The 19,241-nt window shown below is 39.5% G+C and overlaps 1 protein-coding gene across 4 annotated transcripts in view; it reads right to left on the bottom strand.

Moving 5' to 3' along the window:
• Positions 1–179: 179 nt before the first annotated feature.
• Positions 180–19,241, bottom strand: part of lrrc75a (leucine rich repeat containing 75A) — a 43,887-nt gene continuing 24,825 nt past the window's right edge. For all 4 annotated transcript variants that reach the window (XM_077566520.1, XM_077566518.1, XM_077566519.1 and 1 more), the window contains 2 exons: positions 5,959–6,232; positions 180–2,722 (listed from right to left, as the gene is read on the bottom strand). In XM_077566520.1, the coding sequence (XP_077422646.1) occupies positions 2,135–2,722; positions 5,959–6,232 (862 nt within the window). In that variant the 3' untranslated portion in view covers positions 180–2,134. The remainder of the gene's footprint in view (positions 2,723–5,958; positions 6,233–19,241) is intronic.

Here is a 19,241-nt window from a genome sequence, read left to right as displayed (position 1 = left end):
TTTTCCTCAGCCCATTGAAAAAGTGAACTGCACGGAAATACTTGATTTGTCACGATTTAAGTAAAAAACACAAAAAGAAGAAACATGTACAAGCCACGACTGTATGATAAAGCTCTAGACAAAGTGTTGATCTACAAGTATCGGGTTCTTGAATTAAAAAAAGAACAATAAGAGCAGCATTAATATTCTAATTTATCGATGTCAGTACTGGATTCAAGATTCTCTGCACATTAACTTGTTCTTCTACGTACAGCAGTAATCCTCTGCTAACCTAACATTGCTACAAATCCAAGACGGACAGTTTTCATATTGTGGCTCTTTTTGGAACATTAATTTTCCTGATAGATCAACCTCAAGGGCTGACAGATTCTTGTGAGCAAGGCTGGAAACAACTGATGACTAGTTTGTCCATAAAGTTTGGGAATCTACGCACACATAAAGCTCACACACAATGTAACAATTTTAGAATATGATTACAACACAATTAATGAAAAAAGCTTATCCTATGCACTATATAGTGTAAGAGTAGAGTATGAGGACGTATTCCAAAACAATATAACATGTTACAAAAAGTTCAGAATCTATTTCTTAGTTGTAACAGCACTTCTTTCCACTATACTTAATACTGTTAGAAAGCTGGTTTATATTCCTTAAAATCAGCATAGAGTATAAATTTGGCACGTTTTACATTGCAATGCACAGTCTCAGTTTTGCTGTTGATCCCACAAATGCAAAATGGGGCACAGGCTTTTCAATGCTATACTGTAAAAGTATGGACAAGAAGTATTGCTACAATAGAAATAATCTACCAAATTCAAAATTTCTCAACTTTTTGTTTTATATGAAGTACAATGAGCACCTTACTCAATTTAATTGTATCAAAGCGTGGATTACCGGTAGCTTATATTAGGTTGATTAATATTGGGAAGCATTACAATCAGCACAACTGTCAGTGTTATTTTCCTATACAAGGATCTGGATGGGATCTAATTACTGTTTGAAGTCCACAATTACGAGCAGACTACATCCAAACCTAACATATCAGTCCACATGTATATATGCTTTTATTTTATTTATTTTTATATATAAAAAAAAACAAAAATAACTATATTTGAGAACTGAGTGCAGGTAACGTGGTTGCAAAAATCAAATTGTTGAAATCCACAAGCTAGCATGCATGAAGGTGATTATAAACTGTCAGCCGAGGGCAGTAAGCAATCAGCTGTTTGCAATTGAGTCCTCGAGTTACGTCGGTACCGGACCTACGTGGTTTACTTTATTTTACGGCGCCCGTGCCTGGTCCGTAGCACCTTCTTTTTCGTTAATTTCCCACAATAATAACGCTATTTTAAGGTATTTAAAGTTGTGTTGTTGTTTCCTCCAGCACCGGACGCCCATCGAGCAGGTTTAAGGTTAAAGTTTGAATTAGCTCCGCTCTGCAGTCCGTCAGCAATTAATGTCGGTGCGGAAACACGAAATATTGGTTCCGGCTTTACCGGGTCTCGCAAATGTTTTTTAAAATTATTGTGCAAAGTATTTCGATGTAAACATCGACTTTAACGGGAAAATCCGACTTACGTCGAAATTCGTGTTACATTGCCAGGCGCCAGCGTAGGAAGAAAACTCTGCCGTAACTTGAGGACTCCCTTGTACTTTGTTTTATTTCCACCAATCTCATTAAGCTAACTTTTACTTCTGATTCTTGTCATCCTAATCTATCTGGTTATCCATTGATTTAAAGTGGATAGCATTTCAACAGTCTTTAAAGAGCCTGATATTATTTTATTTTTTTTAAATATTTCTCAACACAGACACCTAACCATTAATGGGACACATTCTAGGCACATGAAGGTACTATGATGTTACCAGAAGGTCCTGATTCAAACCCTGAACAGGATGAGTTACAATAAAAAGCTTATTAATTACGTAGTGGTTTTATGCATTAGGCTCCCTCTGTAATTTATAACTGACAATCCTATGTCAGGGCAGTTGTTGTCCAATCGCTTGCCACCTTGCTTCAGCTGGTTAAATCTGGCTTGTTCAAGCTGGGAGCAAGTCTTCCCTTGCCTCCTGCCACGTGTACCTCGCCACAGCAGGAGAAATCATTTAAGCAGAGAGGAGAAAGGAGCAGCAATCAGGTCAAGTGCTCTGATTGGTCCGTCACATTGTCAAAATCATCCTCCTCTGCTCTCATTGGCTCTGCAGCTGTAGAGGAGTGCTGTGACTGGCTGGAGCAAGACAACGGGGAGGAGTGGGTCTGTGTGTCATCCTCGTCCTGCGCCATCACCGCCGTCCGACCCGGCCTCTCTTTCCTCACCAACTCTTCTTCATGTCTCCTCCTCCTCGCTTTCCTCTGCTCCTCGACCGTCCACATGCTCTCGTCTTCGTCCTCCTTCCCTTGCGCCTCCCTGTCGAAGTCCAGCAGCTCCTCCATCATCTCCTCAATCTCCAGCTCACCGTCCAGCTCCTCCTCCACTTCGGACCGCAGATCTCCCATGCTTTCAGTCCTGTTGGTGTCGTCGGTCTCCTCGTCTTCGCCGATACCTCTCAGTCTTTCGGGGGGCTCGCTGGCCTGACTCTCGCCAAACTCCAGGATGGTGGGCAGGTTGCCCTGCTTGGGACAGCGCTTCCTCAGGCTGACCAGGAAAGGCTGTGGCAGGGAGAAGATGTCCACATTGTTTCCCAGGTCGATCCATGTCACACTTGGAAAACTGTTGGGATCCTGTAGGGAGAAAACATACTATACTTATCACTGTTTTTCTTAGGTTAAAAACAAATAAATGCATTAATGTTGAGTTGAAATTTTTTTAACGCGCGATTAATGACCGCCCTTTACTAGGAAAGCGTGTACTGGGGGAATTCCAGTTGCGACACAGCAGAAATGCGCACGTCAAAATTTAGCAGTACAGTAATACATTTGATAATGCATGTATTTGTGGAGACTGGGGTCATGTTGTATTTTACAATTTTGAAAATGTGCAGAATTTCACAAGTTAAGTCATGTTAAAAAATAGATAGCTCTTAATATGAAAAGAAAAATGCACTGAGCTGTCACTGAGGTCTTACAAATGCAATTATGCCATCTAGTGGCAGTAAAATTATTATTAAATTACTGTATCAATGACTAAAAGATTCAGCCATATTTCTATTAGTTTAACATTTTTTCCATTTTTATGTCAACAAGAGTATAAAGACTTAGATTATTTATTTTTTTACATTTTATTATACATTTAGAACAGGTATAAAATTAATTATGAGTTAACTATTGAAGTCATGCGATTAATTACGATTACAAATTTTACTCGCCTAAGACCTCTAGTTAAAACGTAATCACAGCAACAACAACAACAAAAAGTGGTATCAAAATATCATAACATTCTACATATTTAAACTGACAGACTTGACTATCAGCATTATTTACAAATACTTTGATCTTTTTGTTTAAAAAGAAGCTCTGGAAATTAAATCTGCTTATGACAAGCTCTGAAAGGCCAACTTGAACTACCGTTAGTGGAATTGTGGAAATTATTTTTGTTTGTGTTTAGCTATTCAATAGCACATGGATGTGGGGGAATTGTCAACAGTGCGGGCAACTCCTCCAGCTCTACAGCTGGCTAGCTTACTTTGTAACGAAAGACTATCTTAAATGTAGTCCTACTACTACCCTAATGTGGTCACCGTTTAAACCCAACACAAGCAAGGCTTTTCTGACAATATTTCCAATGTTACAAATGTGGGACTGGCGCAAGGTAAATAGCAGATAGCATTTAGCATTAGCTAAAGCAATAATAACACAAGCACCGGCCACCAGATTGACTAGTAATTCAATTTGTTATAAATAGTACCTGATAAGAATTTATTGTGTATTTTATTTTAAGCTGAATTGTAGTGTCCAGGTTTTTCATTTTGACAATCTGGTCACCCTAAGTTAGCTAGCGTGACTAAATATAGCACGGAGACGCTCTTCTAAAAGTATTAATTATCTCTTCCATGTCATTGATTAAGATGCACTTTTCTGACAAGTATTGTTATCATGAAAGGAAGATGAGAAGTAATTAAGAGGAAAAGATCAGTCACAAAACACCGGAGTATAGTGCTTTGGTGCTACAGTATACTTTTCACTGAGGTCTGTCTCGAACCGCGCGATAGCAAAGAGTAACCAACTATGAACAGTAAATTAGTATGACGTACGAGCTATTTATAGGACAAGTGCAACACCTGGAAATGATTGAATAAATTATCACTTACATCTGCGGCGAAGAGGTCTGATATTGTTTGTAGAATTGAGTGCTGAGTTTTGATTTTGACTTTGGAGGTTTGCACAATCGATGTTTTTCAACATTACATTCTTCTTTTTCTTCTTTTAAAAAAAACAACAACTTAGCTTTGCTTAAGGACCACACAGCATTTACTCATTCAGAGTTCATTCATACTTTCATTATAAAATTGTTGCACTTGGGTTTATATTGTGATATTGTGAATGTTTGTGACAAGTTGGACCCCGGAATAGAGCAAGGAGCTGATTTAACAGTCTTTAAATGGAACAGAAAAAAGGGATACAAACTGAAGAACCAAGTGTTATGTTCTAAACTAATAGGAAAAGAGATTAACTGAAAACTCAGATGCAAGGCAAAAAGCAGATACTAGAAAAACATTAGTATTTTGAACACCGGCATCTCCCTGGCAGGCAAGCAGCTCTTCAGACTGGGAGCTGATTACCAGTCACTCCCAGATGCGCACCTGCAAGGGTTGCAGCTAATTGGCAATCACTCCCAGGTTTGCGCCACCTTGTTCACACCTCCCAGCTCAATGCGCACCCCCGAAGAAAACAAGAATAATTTGGGCCTTGTTAAGACTGGCAGCGCAAATCCGACTTTTAACCCATCCAGATTGAAAGTGGATGGCTCTTTTGCAGTCTGAACAGTCACAAAACACATGAAATCCGATTTTTGCAGGACGGGTGAAACTACATGCGGGATGCAGTTTCATATCCGATTTGGACAAGATGCGTCTCAATCTGATCAGATTTGACTGTGCAAAAAACCAATGCGCCCATGTTGTCAATATCCAATCGGTCTGCTGCCCAGCTGGTTTCTCGCATGCCCGGCTGTCAAAGAACTTGATGGCTCCACTGCCCCGTCAGCTCCCGTCAAGCTCGACCGGAAATACAGTGACAGTTTACGTTCCTTGCACTGAAGCCGGTCTCGCTACCGCGTCAGTTCTTCACGCGCAACCGGAAATAGCGAATATAAGTGCCCGGCTGTAGCCAAAGACATATGGTCGTTAAAAAAAACAAAAAAGAAAGAAAGAAAAAGAAAAGAAAACGGCTTAACACGCTTGCGAGAAACGGGAAGTACGGAGCGGTAAATAGCGTCACACACTATCCGCGCAGGGCACCGCCTCCGTTCGACGTCGTTGCTACAGCAACCTGTCAGTTGGCTCAAAATGTGGCTCCATCTGAACAGGGCCAGATCGGATTTGGACACTTGCTAAACACAGTCTGGACAGTCAGCCCTAAAAATCAGATTTGAGGAGGAATCCGATTCAGATATGCGTGCAGTCTGAACGCAGCCTTAAGAGACAGCTGGCAGCGATAAAACAAAACACAAATCAGGCAGAACATGACTGGTGTGTATATATATATATATATATATATATATATATACTGTTACCTTGAAGGTTTTAGGTTCATACCGTGATATGTATGTTACCTACCTTATTAAATCATTGATGATAATTAATGTAATCATTAACATGATCAGTATTTTGCAAAGTGCATTAGTAGTGGTTATTGAATATAGAGTGATATGGAAAATTGTGCTTTGGAACAAATGTTATTATAATCCCTGTCTTCAAATATCAGCACAGAAATACTGTTTATGTGATTCTTGCGCAAAGAATCACAGAAATGTGTATGTGAAATACTCTAAAAATAGCCAACGACAACACTGAAGTCACCTTCAAGGCATCGGTCAGCTCCTTCAAAATAGTCCTGGTCAGCCGGTTTCCATTCATTGCCAGCGTCTCCAGGAGAGGCAGGGCAGCCAGAGTGGGCAGGAGCAGGAGGAAGGCCTCATCGGTCAGCTCGGTGAAGCCCAGCTCCAAGCTAACCACTGTGGAAGCGTGATGCTGGAGGTGCGCACACAGACGTTCCATGTCGCGAGCAACCAGAGGGATACCGGACAGATCCAGCGCACCGCTGGATGGAGGTGTGGACAGCACCGCCTTCAAACTAGAAACAGACAAATTACATGACACGATTTATTCCTTAACTCATTCACTCCCAGCCATTTTCACTGAAGCAACCCGCTTGGCTCACGGTTGTTTTACTGGATTTTGACTGATTTTTGCAAGGCCGCCAAAATATTGTTTTATTGGATTGCTATAAAAACATGGAACCTACCAAGAGTCTCTTGTTTCGTCAGGAAAAAAAGTATATTTGTATCTGTTTCTGTTTTGCAGCAATTAGCATTAGAAAATAGCTAAATTTCATCAATATTCACATTATTGGTAAAAAAAACACTGACAAAAATAGCTTGTTGCAAGATGGCCCTGGCTGTTCTTATACTCTGCTGCCACCTGCTGCCCCCCCCCCCCCTTTTTTTTTTTTTTTTAAATCACTGCCATTGCTTTAAGCTGCCACATCTTCATGTCAGAAGCTGCATCAAAGCTTTCTATATGCTCTTGCATTAAAAAAAAAAAAAACATAAAAAAACGTGTAAACACGCTTTTGGGAGTGAAGGACAAAGTGTTAAAAACGTGTAGAAACGTTTTTGGGTTTGAATGAGTTACAATTGTTACTTCTTAAACAATTACAGTACACTCCAGTATATATGACTTACACATAAATGTGCACGTTAATATACATGGTGAAGTTAAACATCTGACAGTGTTATTCAAAACTAACCACACCGATTTGGATTTTTGCTACAGGTCTGAGTGTGCAGGTGTACCTAATGAAGTGTCTGGCGAGTATAAAAGAATACTGTACACCATGAACTTTTAGAGTGGGCATGCTGTAGTGACACGTATGCGAACGCCTGCTAGGGCACAAGCAGAAAAATGTTGGGGTATTTTTATTATTAATTTTAATATTAAATATTATTTAATTATTATTTCATACCAATGTGTAGGTATAAAATTAAAGTGAAAATATTCAGGACTGACGCAGGTTGATGCACACACACTGTAATGTAACCAGCTCTGTGGTGAGTGAAATGACAAAATCACATGCCCACAAATTTGCCAATACGTTTGAATATACAATATTTGGAACTGGCTCATGCCCATGAAGTGGGCTTCACCGGGAGAGGAAAAAATGACATTGCAGCAGAGCCGCAAGAGATTTCAACTAACAATAAAATTTGCTAACCTGTGGACAGCCATTTATGTTTCTAATACGTCCTTGCTTGAGAATGAGGGGCGGAATTCTTCCCCGTTTTCGTGATGATTAGGCTACTTCAGTAGGACGACCACTTGAAATGATATCCTCGCTGGAGCATTCCTGGGTATGGCCAGAGGACCGCGGAGCAAGGCCGAGAACGCTAGAGCCTTCTTGGGCATGAAATCTGGCCCTTTTTCTCCGGGCCATACACAGTTGGAAAGGTCTCATCGAGACGAATCCGGGGATGCCCGTATGTCCCCGGTAGGACGTAGGAGATACGGCCGCCCAAAGACCTCCAGGACACAAAGGATTTTCAAAAATTTACCCCGCTGGCGATGGTTCCCATCCCGGGTAAAAATCCGGTGTTTGCCGGCCTTATTCTCAATCACTGACTGTTTACCGTAGAACAAGTCAAATAAGCCAATTATGCGCGTTGTCAATGCTTCTTTACTGCCAGCTTTTTTGCCATTCAAAAGGCGCACGTACAGAAACAACCTCTCAGAACTAACAATTTGATTTCTCATTGCTCATGCGCGAAACAAGCTGTCAGATTTCCATGGTTCCGCAAGGAAAACAGGACAAATTAAACAGGAATTTAAAACCAAACAGTAGAACTAAGGTATTGTATAATAGAGGACACTGACTGATAAATATTTTCAATGATTTTATTGAAGGGCTTGGGCGTGCACCACAATCAAAGCTTATTATGACCGCTCGCCACTGCTGTACTTACTGTATGAGTTATAGCAGGAATCTTTGGGCAGCACACAAATTAATGAGACAAACCGTCTATAGGTCAAGCTTTGAGGCTCAATTACTAATAGAAACAGTACATTTATAAATCAGAAATATGGCAGCTGAGAATAACTGTGGGGACGTGTAGACAGCTTGCCACGAAGGGGATTTAGAGCTTAAGATGCTGAATTTTGCAGATGAAAAATGGCTTCTGAGTAGCACTTAAAGCTGTAGTCTCCGACTGCATGGTCTGCGCTATAAATAAACCCACTGGGACAACTGGATTTGGCAGAGAATTAAGTGAGCTAGGCACAAAGGGCTGGTCTGCTCAATGAAAAGGTTGCACGGAATACTTGAATTTTCATGGGCTGAAAAAACAACAACCCAGCAGCACCCACAAAGTGAATGTAAAATTAAATACATATGCAAATTAGCCATATAGGATAGGATCCAGTTCGACCTCGACCCTATTCGGAACAATTGCTCTAGAAAATAGATGAATGGATACAAGCAAAATACAAAAATGAAAAACTTCAAGACAGCGGAACCTTTGCATTCACATCAAAAAGGATTGTAGAAAATTTACGAAAAAATATAGTAAAATAAGAAAATTATTACTTCAAATAAGCAAAATTATCTGCCAACAGAACAAGAAAATTGTACTTAAATTTACCTGCAAGATTTTGAAAAATAAGAAAGTAATACTAGGCCCATATCAACCACTGCGGTCTTGAAAATAAAGTTAATGTTGACTTTTTTCAAGCTGTAATAAATAGAACTATTTTCTTGAAATGAATATTTTCTACGCTTGGATAACTTAGCCTGAGAGTCAAGCAGGGAGGTAACAAGTCCCGTTTTCTTTGTCATGACCAAGCTGGGAATTTAACCCACAACCTTCAAGACTGAGGGTAGGCACTCTACCACTAGACCACTGAGCTGGTAGTGAAAGTAGGAAAAATTAGCTTAGTAAATATAAATAAATTAAGCATATTGCACTCGTCTGTTTTCATACTTGTATTTTTTTCCTTTTATCTTATTACTAGATTATGCAAAATCTCATGAAACCCCAGTTCAGGGCCTTTGATGTTGGTTAGTTGTCATCTTAAAATGCTGGAAATGCTTGTTTTAATCCTCACAGTACTTAAAACTGGCTGTTAACACTCAATGCCAAGACTGCTTGATCAAATAAGATTAAGTAAAAAAATCTTAAAATAAGCACAATGATCTTGCCTGACAATTTCATTTTAAGTAAAAAATAACTTGTCAAAACAAAATTTAGGTTAAATTTAAGAAATGATATCTTACTTAGGATTTTAGTTTTTGCAGTGTTCTCTTCCCTCTATTTTTGCATGTGAATTGACAGACAGATATTTACATTTATGATTGTTGCGTAAGGAAGAAATCAGAAGGTTAAACAGAAAGCTACATTCATTATCTTGATGAGGTTACGACTGACAGAGACCGATCCTGTGTGCATTAAAGAGATTGTTAATCCATCGCCGTCACTTATCCTTTCAACGTCTGTTCAGATGCTAATACAATAAATACTGTGTGCTTCTTAGCAGCTGCTGTGACTGAACGGCGTTTATTTCATTGTGCACTGGAAGTTCTAATTGTTGTTCTGTGAAAATGGATCCTTGCTGTGGTTGAAAACTGTGCAATTTAATATTTGTTAGCCAATAGCTTCACACTTAAAGAGTTTGATATGGTGGTAACCTTTTGTTCATGCAGAATCTTAAAACAATGTAAGTAGACGTTATGAATGTTTGATGTATAAAATCTATATATGAACATGGCAGGTGATCGCATTCTTGTAGATATACAAACCCCATTTTAAAATCAAGTTAGGATGTGTAAAATGTAAATAAAACAGAATCCAATGATTTGCAATACATTCAATTGAATAAGACGAGATATTTAATGTTCAAACTGATGAACGTTGGTTCTTTTTAACTATTCACTCAATTTGAATTTTATGCCCGCAACATGTTCCCCCAAAAAGCTTGGACGGGGGCATGCTTACTACTGTGTTACATCACTCAACACACAACACTCAGAAGCATTCGGGAAATGAGCTGCTTGAATGAATTGCTTTCCTTATACCCGTTTGGCATTGCTCGGCAGAGAGCGAGTGGCCATTCCACGTCACTACGCAGAATGCGTTTGCGACGTAAACAACTATGTACAAGGTAAAAGGGCCAAAGCATTCCATAATTAAATTTGAACTTGCGGCAACTTCAGACACTCAGTAATTAGTGGCTGCTATTTAAAGCTCATATAATAATGGTAACAACGTCCTAATTGTTGATTTCCTTATGTATTCTGATGATGCATTCGAGAAAGGTCAAAAGTCAGAATGACCCCAGTTGGATTTTCCCAGTGCCAACCTAAAAGTGTTTGAGGCGATAGTAAACAACCAAAATGGCGCATAGTGATAAATATTTTTTTTTGTGTCTTGGTCCTCAAAATACTTTTTAAGCTCCAGCAAACTTGCCTTCATTATTTATCTCATTTCATAAGCATTCCGTACAGCTCGGGAGTTCACCATATAATTTAATGCCCAGAGATATCCGCATACTGTCACGAACATGGTGCCACGTGAAGTTATGTTGAATATTTATGAATGAAGAAAGCTATCTAGTTTTATACTCAAGTAAATTGTGTTTTACCATTCACGGTCTGTTTCCATAGAGAGGTCACATTTTCGTTCGCCTTCGCAAGTGGGATTTCCGAGTTCAAGAGGGCGTTCCCGTACACACTTGTTGGTATGAAGTCAGAAATGTCCGTCTTTCTTCAAATGCAGCATTAGAAATGCACTTGATGGTGACGGTGTCCTCCAGACTCACTCGCTGGTAGAGTGATGAGTCTGGTTTGACTAAACTGGTGAAATGAAGATTCAAGTATGGATGGATTTGTTTGACTTTTTTAATATTTAGTTTCAACTGTATGTCCTAAAAGTAATTTTTGTTACTGAAGTGAGGGTCAAACATTAAGAACCTTGGTAAAAATGATAATGTAATTTCTCCTGGCTACGGCCCTGGGTGAAGAAACTGCACACTTCACCAACACCACACTTGCAAACAAGAAAGAATATATAAATGCAGGTATTCATGAGGAACCAAATACAACTCAACTGTCAGCACAAGTGCACCCTTCACTCTGATGTTTACTCTACCGAATGCATGCAAGCATCCAAAATGTGCACGTTTATGTGTCAATTGATTTTCTCCTTTTGGGATGAATAAAGGCTTGTTCTACCATTGATTTTTCGATTGTCATTTGTGCATGCCTTGCTGATAAAGGAATGAAAGACTATACTTTGCTTCAGCTTTTATCAATGTTTTTGTCAAAAACCTAGCTTCCCACTACCCTGTTCCCTAAATACAGCACCTTCAGCCCACATCTGTTTTCAAGTTTTTTTTCTTCTAGATCTCACTCACACTTACTCACAGCAGTCTCTTACACCTTGTTGTTTGTGTAGACTCATTTTGACAAAATACACTCACAGACAGACGGATTTAGGATATTTTGCCACACAGATACAACCACAGCCACTAAAATATGTCACTAATATAATTTGTGTGACATAATATTATGAAGAACATTCATGTTTTCTATTTCTAGATTTATTGTAGAAAAAGAACAAATTATTATGTAGACAAGGCACAAGGAAAGACACAGTCTGTCAAGGATCTTTACATGCTTAAATGCAAACCCCTCTAAATGCTTAAGCAATGACTAGATGTAATGTCACTGAAGTGAAGGTAAAGCATTTCTAAAAATGTTGCATAATAATCCCTGTTGGTGTGGGAAAGAAAATCTAATCTTATTATTAAATCCTCACTCAGTAATCTACAGTTCTGCTGTCATAATGAATCAAGTTGCACATCAAATAGAGGTGATGAATCGGCTGTCAACAATCCGGTACAACTCATCGCCTTCATAACTGACGTGTTTGACCACATGGAGAAATGAAGGTGAAGTTAAACACTAAATAGAACTGTCAGACCACCTTCATGCGCAAACTCAACCATGGGCGAACAACGTTTGAAAGAGTTACATGAAGTGATGTCCATGTCGCACTCACTCAACAGGGAATCAAAAATGACTTGATGAAAGTATTATATGCTTCTGCAAAGCAATGTCTCAACCCCTTCCAACAGTAGCTTTGCCCATCCATGTAATACCTTTTTTCCCCTTACTTTTCCTAAATGCTGAGGTTACGTCAGGAGGAAATGGTAGAAACGTGCTTCTGACTTAAAATAAATAAATAATAATAATAATTAAAAAAAATAATGCACTAGCGGAAACATTATACGTATTTAAGAAGCCCATTCCCAAAAATGACTTAGGCAATTATTTTAAGAGTTAAATATGTTTAATATTTTGTCCTGCACTCCCCCCAAAATTGTAATGGTTTTTTTTTATGTTATTTTTTATTTATTTATTTTTTCTTATGGAGAGCTCAGTATTGTTCATTCGATTTGACATTTCATCATTGCTCTCCTTTTTTATTTTTTATTAAAAACAATTTTTTATATATATATATATATATATTTTTTTTGTATGTGGGTGAGAATGTGTATGTGCGTGTGTGTACGTGCGTGCGTGCGTGCGAGCGTGTGTGTGTGTATTCATTAGTTCACCTAAAACCTATCAAAAAAAATCCCATATTAATAATATAATATAATAATAAATTGCCAAATGCAGAAACATCAATGTAAGTTATCACGATGTGGTGGCTCTCGCTAACAGGCAGAATTAAGTAACCAGAATAAGGTTAAAAAAAAAATAAATGTAAGGTTTTTTTTTATATTAGAACATACAGAAGCTTTGATACAGCCTCTGAACCGAAGAAAATCCTTAAGGCAATGGTAGTTATAAAAAACGGCCAGCAGGTGGCAGCAGAGTATAAGAGATCAACCACAACCATGTTGCAACAGGCTTTTCCCCAGTGTTTTCAACAGGTTTGTGAATAATGAAGAAACTTAGATATATTCTAATGTTATTGCTGGAAAACGGAAACAGATACAAATATATTTTTTTCCTGATGAAAGAAGAGACATTAATCTTTCTTTTGGTTGGTTCCATGTTTTTATAGGAATGGAATAGAATATTCTGTGGACCTTGCAAAATCAGTCAAAATCCAGTAAAACAGCGGGGAGCGAAGGGGGTTGCTTCAGTGAAAATGGCTGGGAGTGAATGAGTTAAGTATTGTTGTCAAAAACAAACAATAAAATATATGTGTACTAATGTTGTTCCGATACCGTTTTTTTGGCCCGATACCGATTCCGATGTTTGTTTGTTTTTCTCAACATGAAAAAGCTGTCCTGCCATTGGTTCAGAGCATTCAATGGCCAATAGGATATGTTGGCTCAGCATGCAGTGAACATGTCACACATCAGTTAATGTCGTGCATGAGCAAGACACAAGATGCTGCATCCAAAAATCCTATATTAGCGTCAAAATTAATGGTATCGGCATGTTACTTGTTAGTACTCACCGATACTACTGTTTTAATGCAGTATCGGGGCCTCTGCAGATACCAGTATCGGTATCGGAACAACACTAATGTGTACTTTATAGACTGTAATTTTATGATTGGTTGGCGCCCAGCTGCGTCTCGCTCATTAAAAAACAGGAAATGGGTGTGTGCAGTGGAGTTTTTTGCCCCATCACTTTAAGAAATGCCTACATCAATCATCAATAAGATGACAATGATGTCACGGCCCTCCTCGGCCTGCATTTGACAACCAGGTTAAAAGAGGTTCTGAGCAACGGTTCCATTGTAACCACGTAAAAGTGTAACAAAAAAGTGACCACAAAGGGCAGAGCCAGGCTATTTCGTTGTAGAAAAGGTACAATGAAAATAGACTATTAAGGTCGATGACCCAGGGCCGCCTTGCCGATGACAGAGACACTGATCTAATATTACAAACTGTAGTATATGACACCTCAGTGATTTTGAAGGTGAACTTCATAATTCTGCTGTATCCTATTGTGTTCTGGATGGTTTGCTGCGTCCTCTGTGTCTCTCAAGATCATGTATCATGCAGTCAGTTGTCTCCCAAAGCCCTTTTCTTCTCCTCTCCTTGATTTGACAGTGGAGGAGAGAGAACATGGGCGACTTTACTGTCAAATATGTTCTTCTATATGTTAATTTTCTAAGACGACAAATGAATATGTTTTCTCCGATCATTGTTCCACATGAGTCTTTTGTCTGTAATGTTTGTCAAAGAAAGCTATATGTTGGATTCATGGGAAGTTCTGCAGAATTTGTCACACTTTTGTCCTTGATTTAATATGTTCATAAATAGCAAGTTTATGCCAGTTGACCCAACTGTGCTCATTTTGCTCATATATGGACATGAGAGACTTAACGTTTGTAGTTTGTAATCGCACAATAATTCAAACACACGGATGCATGACTCAAGCCATAGTTCAGAGAAATGGAGACTTTCCAACTGTTGTGACTTGCTTTGAGCTAGGAAGCTCCAGGAATTTGAGAGTTGAGACGTTTGTAGTTTGTAAGCGCACAAGAATTCAAACACACGCATGCATGATGACTCAAGCCATAGTTCAGAGAAATGGAGACTGTCCAACTGTTGTGACTTGCTTTGAGCTTTTTTAATTCAATAGGAAGCTCCAGGAATTTGAGAGTTTAGACGCCTATCAAGGAGGGTACACGCAGAGAGCCCGCACATGGCAAGGACAAAATCCTGAAAGTAGGCTATGTATTTACTGCTTTTATAGTGTAGCGTAGTTTGACCAACAAAGAATATGACACACATACCGGTTAATTATGACACGACGCCCAAACCAGTTATCAGTTGTAATTCCAAAATTGGCCTATGAGAAGCAGCAAAGTGCCACTAAGGCATCCATCCAGCCTATATAAAACAATAACAACAATATAACCAGAAAATGCATAGAAGAAGGAATAGAAGATGCTAGGCTAACCGTTAGCCTATTTGGTAACTACATTGCAGTTGCCAACTCGTTTTGTCATTTTGACTGTGGTGAATGACACAACTACTTGCTCCTTCATTTGAGTCTGGAAATAACGCTAGCTTCAAATCGTTTTGATATTGTTTGACTATTGCCTCATTCATGCCACTATCAAGTATTGTGTTTTATGTTGCACACTGAAAAAAAGGATGTAAATATTGTACCGTTTTGTCATTTGTGATTGTTGACCAGACTGATTTTGGAGCAGATCCGTGAGGAAAATTCACTCTTAACACACACCTCACCATAGAATAATCAGGCAGGATAATCATGATGAGAGGCAATACACAATAAGCAATACATAAAATAAAATTGGCTGTGCCTTAAGAAGGATGTACAGTTGCTGACAGCTGCTCTGTGCTGTGTCAGAATCTTACTGAAAAAATATTCCCACATGACAATATAGCAAATACCATTACACTGGTGCTCAAACACTGATCTGGCTCCTGGCCTCTCGACAAACAAGCCATAAATTGATGGCACACAACTGCGGTCATGATCTACTTTAAGCGTGTTAATACAGACACTGCACCTTTGTCATCAATGGTAGCTCCTGTTGACACATCTCGGAAAAACCCTCATATTATGAATTATTTTGGCCGTGGTCACACAAAATGACTTCACTTGCCGTTTCCTGTTTGATTAGAAACAAATGAGTGACCTATAGTTAATGCACTCTAAAGAGGTATCATCAGTAAACCTGTGCTTAGAACAGTTTTGATCAAAACACGAAATAAAAACAGGTTTATCGAGTGTGCAGAAAGATTACGATAATATTAGCAAAAACATCATCTAGAATGGAACTGTAAAAAAAAAAAAAAAAGGTGCTACTCGGGTAAGCAGCAGAAGGCTCAGCTGGGTAACGCCATATGATTCATACAGCGACAAGGGGTCAGCGTTCCACAGGGAATGTACATGAGTCACAGTGAGATGAATAGAATGCTGTTATACTGTGGATGTGATTGAAGAATCCTTTCTTGTTTCATTTAATTCAATTACATTTATTCATAGTAAGTCAAAGGAATACTTTCAAGTGTGACGACAGTCTCACCCAACTGCATTGACTTTCACATCACGAACGTGGACAATAAATGTTACCTTTCAATTTATGTCAGACAGATATTTTTCTAAGGATACATTCATACTTAACAGACACGGTAACAAATGTGCAAATGTGGAGGGAGGATGCTTGAGACAGATGTTTAAAAATTCAATGCAAACATTCCATTATTGTATTATATTTTATAAATCTCAACATGTGTGTCATGTTGACTGTATGCTACCACTTAGCAAAAATTGTATTTTCCAATTTTCATCACACATTTACACTACAACGCCTTTTGTGGTATGAATTGTACATTAACTTGGGTATTCTGATTTAGACGTTCCACTATATATATCCGGCTATAAAAGCACAGAGTGTTGCAAACATCCTGAGTCATTCTGCACATACCGTAGGTGGGAGGCAATCAATACGATTTGTTAGTGAGACAGCAATGGCCAGCCAGTCAGCCAAGCACAGTCGACAGAAGCAAGGCCATTACAACAAGTAAATATGAACCATATGGCTATATTAAAGACACAGACAGACAGACAAGCAGAGAAAGAAAGAAAGAAAGAAAAAAAGAAAAAAAGAAAAAAAGAAAAAAAGAAAAAAGAAAGAAAGAAAGAAAGAAAAAAAGAAAGAAAGAAAGAGCTCAGGTCAGGTGAAATTTGCTTGCATTGGATGTGATGTCTTGCTGTCCTTTTCACCACAATAAAATGCAATCAAACCGCAAAATGCAATTGCTGTAAACAAGCGGTTTCTAATGGAGGAACCAGCTTACTTTAACACGTTAAGGCCTAAAAACATGTCTCTAAAACCTAAGGGTGACTTCAGAGTCCCCTAACCTGAAGTTTTCCTGGAAATCCAACAATATTAAAAATAATTGATATCTCAGCTCCTGAAGCAGGTAGAAACATAATTCCAAAATCATTTCAGAGCTTACACCTGTGGCGTAACATAAGTTAATTATTATAAACCTTCAATATATTTTTTTTCAACAAATGTCGCATCTGCGGGTATATTTACCTTCAACACTGTAGGTGTTGCATAGTATAGTACTGCATAGTAATAACCTTGGGGATTCGAGTGGTAATTATTCGTCGTCATTCTGTTACAAAGCTGTTGAACTTTTCAACATCCTCATACAAACATATTTCTTAACAATACAATGTCGACTGGTTACAGTGATTCGAATTCCTCCGCACCGTCGTCAATCGCATAATTTATTTCATAACTCTCGCAAATCTGTGTAAGCCATAAATGTTTTGAATAAAATTCCAGGACATGCTACGAGGCCCACGTCGCCCTCATGTGTCATTTCATCGGCTAAGAGATCAAGAATTGGTCAAAACAAAACAAAATGATTTATCCGCTCTAGAAACACATTTGCGCGCTCCCGCCCTTAATAGGTTAATACTGCCAATTGTATTTGTAACTTACAAAATAATCATCTGGACTAGTTTGAGATTTATGGACACTGCACACGGGAGGAGACGTCTCTCGCTCTCAATTAATTTCCTATGGAAGCAGGGGAACAAGGCGAAAATCGCCTTCCCCTCTCCCCCTCGGCGACATGAGACATTCGTGCATGTGAAAAATCGCGCGCATACGTAGGTCCGCGACGTCATGTTCCACTTTTGTCGCTGCCGCCGGTGCTTCAACCAATCAGCAAAGGTTTCATTGATGAGCCAATGAACGCAGGGCATGCAACATAGTGGGCTATCCTGCAAAATGGATGAGATCATTTTAGCAGTGTACGACAAAGAAAGAGTTCTATGACAATCTCTCAACAACTGTTAGGAACATCCCCAACTCTGAACAATTCACATACCACGTACTCGTTCTTCAAGCTCAAGCCCCAAAATAAGGTTTCCTGGCGGCATCCGCGCTCAAAATACTGGCACCAGCTGGACTTGATTTTGACCAGGCGCACTTCACTGAAGAATGTGCTAATCACCCGTTCATTTCAGACTGCAGACTGTGACACAGACCACTCATTGGTGTGTTGAAAGGTCAAGCTGCAGCTGAAGAAATTGCCTGGAAAGGCACGGATCGACACCAGCAAAATGGCCCAACCAGAACTTGTTGAACTATTTGCCTCCACCTTTGAGAAGGAACTAGGTGTACCACAAGGAGAATCTGTTAGGCAGAAGTGGGAAGTGCTGCGAACTATCCATTGTACAGCCTTGGCCACCTTTGGGAGGAAAACCTTGAAGTCACAGGACTGGTTTGATGCCAAGCTGACCACGATGACCCCTGTCATTAAAGCCAAGCGCTCAGCACTTGCTGAGTACAAGAAGTACCCAAACAAGAAGAATCTTCAGAAACTCAGAGCTGCGAGAAGCAAAGTTCAGCAGATGGCTCGGCGCTGTGCCGAGTACTGGACACAGCTCTGCCAAGACATCCTAACAGCTGCCATAACAGGGAACATCCGTTGTATGTACAATGGCATCAAGAAAGCACTTGGACCGGCTCAGAGCAAGATTACCCCCATCAAATCATCCACTGGGGAGATTATCACGTAAAAGAATAAGTAGATGGAGAGATGGGTGGAATATTACTGCGACCTCTACTCCAGACAGAACACCGTGGCACGGTCAGCCCTTGATGCTCGACTGAATGCCATCCATGGACGAACTTGACGACGACCAAACCATTGATGAACTTAGTAAAGCCATTGATAAACTGGCTGCTGGCAAGGCATCAGGCAGTGGCATACCCCCAGACTTGATCAAACACTGCAAGACCGCCTTAGTGCTGCCCTTGCATGATGCCCTTTGTCAACGTTGGAAGGAAGGTGTTGTACCACAGGACACGACGGACGCCAAGATCATTACCTTCTACAAACACAAAGGGGAGAGAAGCGACTGCAGCAACTACAGGAGCATTTCCTTCCTCAGCGTTGTTGGCAAAGTCTACGCACGAGTTGTTCTCGTTCGTCTACAGAAACTCGCCCAACGTGTCTACCCTGAGTCTCAGTGTGGCTTCTGCGCGGAACTATCGAAGGTAGACATGATATTCTACATCCGCCAACTCCAGGAGAAATGTTTCCGGAGGCCTGTATGTCGC

This window comes from Vanacampus margaritifer, chromosome 5 (genome assembly GCF_051991255.1).
Source record: "Vanacampus margaritifer isolate UIUO_Vmar chromosome 5, RoL_Vmar_1.0, whole genome shotgun sequence".
Taxonomy (NCBI): Eukaryota; Metazoa; Chordata; class Actinopteri; order Syngnathiformes; family Syngnathidae; genus Vanacampus; species Vanacampus margaritifer.
Note: the sequence above shows the minus strand (reverse complement) of the source record. Positions and strands in the feature narration are given on the sequence as shown.